Genomic DNA, 5392 nt, shown 5'->3' on the forward strand with positions numbered 1-5392 from the left:
ACTTCCCACTGTTCCCCCTCTCATCCCCGCCGAACAGCCTCTCTCCCTGGGACACAGGGAAGTGCCGGCTCCGTTCTCTGCAGCCCCAGGGGCCCGTCCTCGTGATACTGTTCTCGGCACAACAGCCAGCCTGACCCTTTCATTTATTTTTATTTATTATTTTTTAAAAATATATTTTATTGATTTTTTTACAGAGAGGAAGGGAGAGGGATAGGGAACTAGAAACATCAATGAGAGAGAAACATGGATCAGCTGCCTCCTGCAAACCCCCTCCTGGGGATGTGCCCGAAACCCAGGTACATGCCCTTGACCGGAATCGAACCAGGGACCCTTCGGTCCGCAGGCAAATGCTCTATCCACTGAGCTCTATCCGGTTAGGGCATGACCCTTTTATTTTTAAAAAATGTATTTTTATTGATTTGAGAGAGAGGAAGGGAGAGGGGGATAGAAACATCAATGATGTGAGTGAATTATTGATGGGCTGCCTCCTGCAGGCCCCACATTGGGGATCAAGCCTGCAACCCAGGCATGTGCCCTGACCGATGGAAAAATAAAAGTCACTGGAAAAATATCCTGGGTGAGAACCAACAAACAAAAAAAGCCATCTTCCCTCCCCCACACGCACAGTGGACCCCTCCCCCACAGCACTCACCGCCTTCTAGCACAGACGCCTCACTGGCTCTGGGGAGAGGGTGCAGCTTGTCTCTGCGATAGAACATCCGCTCTGGGAGGCCAGCAGCGTGGCCTGCTCTCAGCTCCCTGAGGTGGAGCCGCCTCACTTCCTGTGCGTCACAGACCTTCTGGGCTTTTCACTGGAAGGTGAGGCTGTCCACCAGCAGATACATTGTGACGCAGGCGACAGTGAGCCTTTCCACAATGAAGCACATGGTAACTAAGGTGTACGCGGTACTGTTCAGACATGAAACTATTGGACACTGAGGTGACGCCAGTACAGCGTAAGCATAACGTTTATGTACAGGAAGGAGCCAAAGCATCTGAGCCTCGGTTTATGTCGATGTTGGCATTACTGGAGGTCAGGACCTGGCCTGAAGTACCTCCAAGGTCCCTGTGCGTTCCAGAGGGAACAGTGGTCACACCGTCACAAAGTCCTGGCTGAGGGGTCACCATCAGAGAACCCATCCCTGTTCCACACACAGTGTCCTCATGGCTGTGGCCCCAGCACAGCTGTCCTGGGGCGGCTGCAGCTCAGGGTGCCCCCGGGGCCGTCACTGCACCTGCACTGCCCACAGCACTGCTCCCCTAAACCTCCAGCAGCCTCCCTCCTCACATCCGGGTCCCGCTGGGGTCAGCACTAGAGGGATGGACGGGAGAGAGGGTGGCGGGCAGAGCACAGTCCCAGCAGGAGCTGATCCCAGAGGAGGAATCCTGCTCCTGGTAAATCTTGGGAGAGTTCAGGGAAAGACGGAAGATCAGGCCCAGAAGGACCAAGAGCAGGAGGAGCCTGAACACCCACCTCCACATGGAGGTCTCCTGTGTGCAGGGACCCTGGACTGTGGGACAATGACAGGCAAAATGCCTCCTGTTGCTATAAGATGGGGACACCCAGAGAAAGAGAACAAAACTCCTACACAAAATAAAAATAAATGTTATTCAGGTAAATTTAAATTGGCTAATTGAGAAAAAAAAACCCTACACAAAAGCAGGAACAGGCATAATATCTACCAAAAAAGAGAAACAACAAACACCCAGGAGATGAGGGGGGAGGGCGGCCCCAGGCCTGAGCCCAGGCTGACCTGCCCCAGGAAGGCCTCGCTGTCCAGGGTCCTGAAGATGCGCTGCATGAGGACACCTGACAAGGCCTGGGGGATGTGTGACCCTGTGACCACAGGTCCTGGTGGGACAGGGTTCCACTGAGGGACAAGGTCAGAGGAGCAGGGAGGTGACCCGGCTGAGGACTGGCCACGTCAAAGCCCACGATGCACTGAGCACTGACCAGGCACAGGCCCCAACCACGCTCTGTCCTCACAGCCCCTCTGGTCCCCCCCTGGGAAGGGCTCCCCACTGCAAACACATGGGACCTGGGTAGTTCTTGAAGCTTAAATTTATTTCCGCTCAGAAGTTAGGATTTTCCCCTTTAACCCACCAACCCTTCTTGGAAAGAAATGAACAGAGTCACATCCAGAATCACATTTAATACGGGAGCAGGAAGTGTAAGCACAGACCACCAGAAAGTAAAGGTAGAGACAGGGAGGTCCCGAACCAGGAAAGTGTGGGGAGCAGGGCGGGGCCAGCCCCCAATCAGAGGTTCCTGAGTCAGGAAGTGGGAGCGTGAACACATCTTCCATCACTCAGTCCCCACAAGGCAGCTGCCTCACGCTGTGGAGGACAAGCATCATGAACACATTCAGGTCAGTGGCTGTAACTGGTGACATTCTCAGAGTCCACTTCATGCTCACAGTGTCCCACAGACTCCCCACCACCCAGTCCTCCCCTCTGCCCACCCCGCCCCACGGCAGGGTCTCACCTTTAGAAGCCAAGAGAGACACATTAGAGCCCTGGCCGCTGTCACTGACTGAGGGGGACACACAAGGATGGGGTCAGAGCCCCAGGGCAGGAGACTAAGGAGGAGCTATAGGGGGTCTCCCATGGCTCCCATCTGCACTGTCCCAAGAACTCAGGGGTCACCCCTCCATACTCACTGGCAGCCTGAGCGTAGCTCCCTCCTTTTCCACCTGCGGGAAGAAAACATCTCGTGAGAGACCAGGGAGGAGGCAGGGCCATGGTACCTAAAGGAAGCCCTAGGCCTGGGCCCCAGAGAAGTTTCTAAAACCCTGTGTATAGACCCAGGGCAGTATCAGGAAACCTGAGGGAAGTGCACGTGAGGGGACAGGACCCACCGCCCTCCTGGAGGTCTGTGCTCAGCAGGGACCTGCCCTCTGACCTGGGGCTGCTGGGAACAGGGTCCCCACCACCAGCATCATCAGGTGATAAGTGGGTCCCTCATTTTCCCACGGGCCTCACTACAGAGTCAGTGTGAGCACAGAGCCCCACACTGGCCATCACACGTGTGGGGATGGGGCTTCCCATGAAGGAGGCGGGACACATGTCTACCTGGGCTTGAACCCCCAGTGGGACAGACACTCAGACCCCAGCCCTGCCCACCTGAGCGCCTCCTCCCCCACATCACAGCTGAAGCCATAGTTCCCAGCAGAACCAGGCCCCCAGCGATGCCCATGAAGATGAAGATGAAGGGGAGACGGGAAGGGAGGGTGAGGGCTCTGACCCCAGGGCCCCTGCTGCCCTGTGAAGAGGCTCTGTGCCCACGGCCCCTCCTCACCCCATCTCAGGGTCAGGGGCTCGGGCAGCCCCTCGTGCTGCACATGGCACGTGTATCTCTGCTCCTCTCCAGGGGGCACCACCACAGCCGCCCACTTCTGGAAGGTGCCGTCCCCTGCAGGCCTGGTCTCCACCAGCTCCATGTCCTGGGTCTGGTTCTCCCCGTCACACTGCCAGGTCAGGCTGATGTTCGCAGGGTAGAAGCCCAGCGCCCAGCACCTCAGGGTGACCTCACGCTCAGAGACGGGGTGGTGTGTCACGTGTGCCTTTGGAGGGACTGAGGGGAGGGGAGAAAATGCAGGAACTGTGCATCCGCCATGGGACACTCCAGCAGCGCCCATGTGACCATCCTGAGAATGGACAGCCACCTGGGGTGGGGGAGGGAGCACACAGCCCACACATCAGCCTGGACAGAGGCACCTGGAAGGACCTCCTAGTCTTTAGAAAGTTCTAGAATCAGAGAGACACAGCCCAGGGCAGGAGGCATGTCTCTGAGAGAGAAAAGGGATTTGTGGTCCTGACTTGGTTGGAGGCCACGTGACTCAGAAAAGCTGTGGTCAGGCCTCAGACACAGTGGGTGTGGGCAGCGCACAAGGCCTGAGAGAGAAGGTCCGTGTGGGTCCCAGAGGCCCAGCAGGGCCCATAGGAACCGCTGATGGGCTATTTCAGGGGGGTCTCCCTGCACCCCAGGAGAGCCTGCCCCCCTAACTGTCCCTGAAAGGAGGGGGTCGCTCTGGTACCTGAGCTGACATCCAGGGGGCTCCCTCCCTGACCACAAGGAGGGGTGTCTGACACTGATGCCCTGTTCTGTCTCCTTGTAGGAGCCCCAGCCCCGGGGAGAGGGGGCGGCCCCAGGGCCCCAGGTACTTGTGCGCTGCAGGGTCTCGTTCCCTTTGTCCAGGTACATGAGCAGCGACTCCACACACCGGCCCTCCAGGTAGCTCCTCACATGCTCTGCCACACCGGCCGCCTCCCACTTGCGCCGGGTGATCTGAGCCGCCATGTCGGCCGCGGTCCAGGAGAACAGGTCGTCGTTCAGGGCGAGGTAGTCGGCGCCGTCATAGGCGTGTTGTTCGTACCCGCGGAGGAGGCGCCCCTCGGGTCCCAGGTCGCAGCCATACATGCTCTGGAGGGTGTGAGACCCTGACCCCGCCCCGCGGTCAGCCCCGCCCCGTGGCCAGCCCCGCCCCGAGGTGAGCCCCGCCCCGCGGCCAGCCCCGCCCCGCGGTCAGCCCCGCCCCGCGGCCAGCCCCGCCCCGCCGTCAGCCCCGCCCCGCGGCCAGCCCCGCCCCGCGGTCAGCCCCGCCCCGCGGCCAGCCCCGCCCCGCCGTCAGCCCAGCCCCGCGGTCAGCCCCGCCCCGCCGTCAGCCCCGCCCCGCGGTCAGCCCCGCCCCGCGGTCAGCCCCCGCGGGGCCTGAACTTAAAACTAACAGTGAAATCGGGTCAAAGTCCCCGCGGGCGCCTCCCGGGTGGGGGCCGGGCGGGTCCCGCCGCCTCGGGGTGACGCTCGGACCCGGACCCTCGGGGCGACCCTGGCCCGTCCGTGGGGAGGGGGGTCGTGACGGGCCCGGCAAGCGGCTTACCGTCCTCGCTCTGGTTGTAGTAGCCGCGAAGGGTCTCCAGGCTCCTTCGGAAAGTCTGTGCGTTGCTCTTGCTGATCTGCGTCTCCCGGTCCCAATACCCCGGGTCCTCCCGCTCCACCCACGGCTGCTGCATCCACGGCGCCCGCGGCTCCATCCTCGGATTCGGGGCGTCGCTGTCGAACCGCACGAACTGCGTGTCGTCCACGTAGCCGACGGAGACGAAGCGGGGCTCCCCGCGGCCGGGCCGGGACACGGCGGTGAGGAAATACCTCAGGGAGTGGGGGCCTGGGGGGCGGACGGGGGGCAGGGCCGGGGCTGGACACGCGCCTTCCCGGCCCCGCGCCCCCGCCGGGTCCCCTCGCTCCTCCCCGCACCGCCGCCCCCTCCGACCCCGCACTCACCGGCCCAGCTGGGGGTCAGGACCAGCGCCCCCGAGAGCAGCAGGAGGAGGGTGGGGGGGCTCAGGACCCGCATCCTCGGCGTCGGGGGGACCATCTGAGTCCTGGCGCTTC

The 5392-nt window shown here is 61.4% G+C and overlaps 1 protein-coding gene across 2 annotated transcripts; it reads right to left on the reverse strand.

Moving 5' to 3' along the window:
* Window positions 1-2134: 2134 nt before the first annotated feature.
* On the reverse strand, window positions 2135-5392 carry LOC308530508 (patr class I histocompatibility antigen, B-2 alpha chain-like; the record flags this gene model as incomplete). 2 transcript variants are annotated; one of them, XM_081107208.1, is made up of 7 exons in its annotated part: window positions 2135-2337; window positions 2486-2533; window positions 2661-2693; window positions 3299-3574; window positions 4165-4440; window positions 4881-5165; window positions 5282-5392. In XM_081107208.1, 7 exons carry the CDS (start codon window positions 5373-5375, stop codon window positions 2333-2335), a joined length of 1017 nt encoding a protein of 338 aa, XP_080963334.1. In that variant the 3' UTR covers window positions 2135-2332. The 2 variants fall into 2 exon arrangements, with proteins under 2 accessions (XP_080963334.1, XP_080963335.1); XM_081107209.1 differs by adding an exon at window positions 3124-3237 and having other exon boundaries at window positions 2229-2533; window positions 5282-5375.

Source organism: Myotis nattereri, assembly GCF_964212035.1.
Source record: "Myotis nattereri genome assembly, chromosome: 15".
NCBI lineage: Eukaryota > Metazoa > Chordata > Mammalia > Chiroptera > Vespertilionidae > Myotis > Myotis nattereri.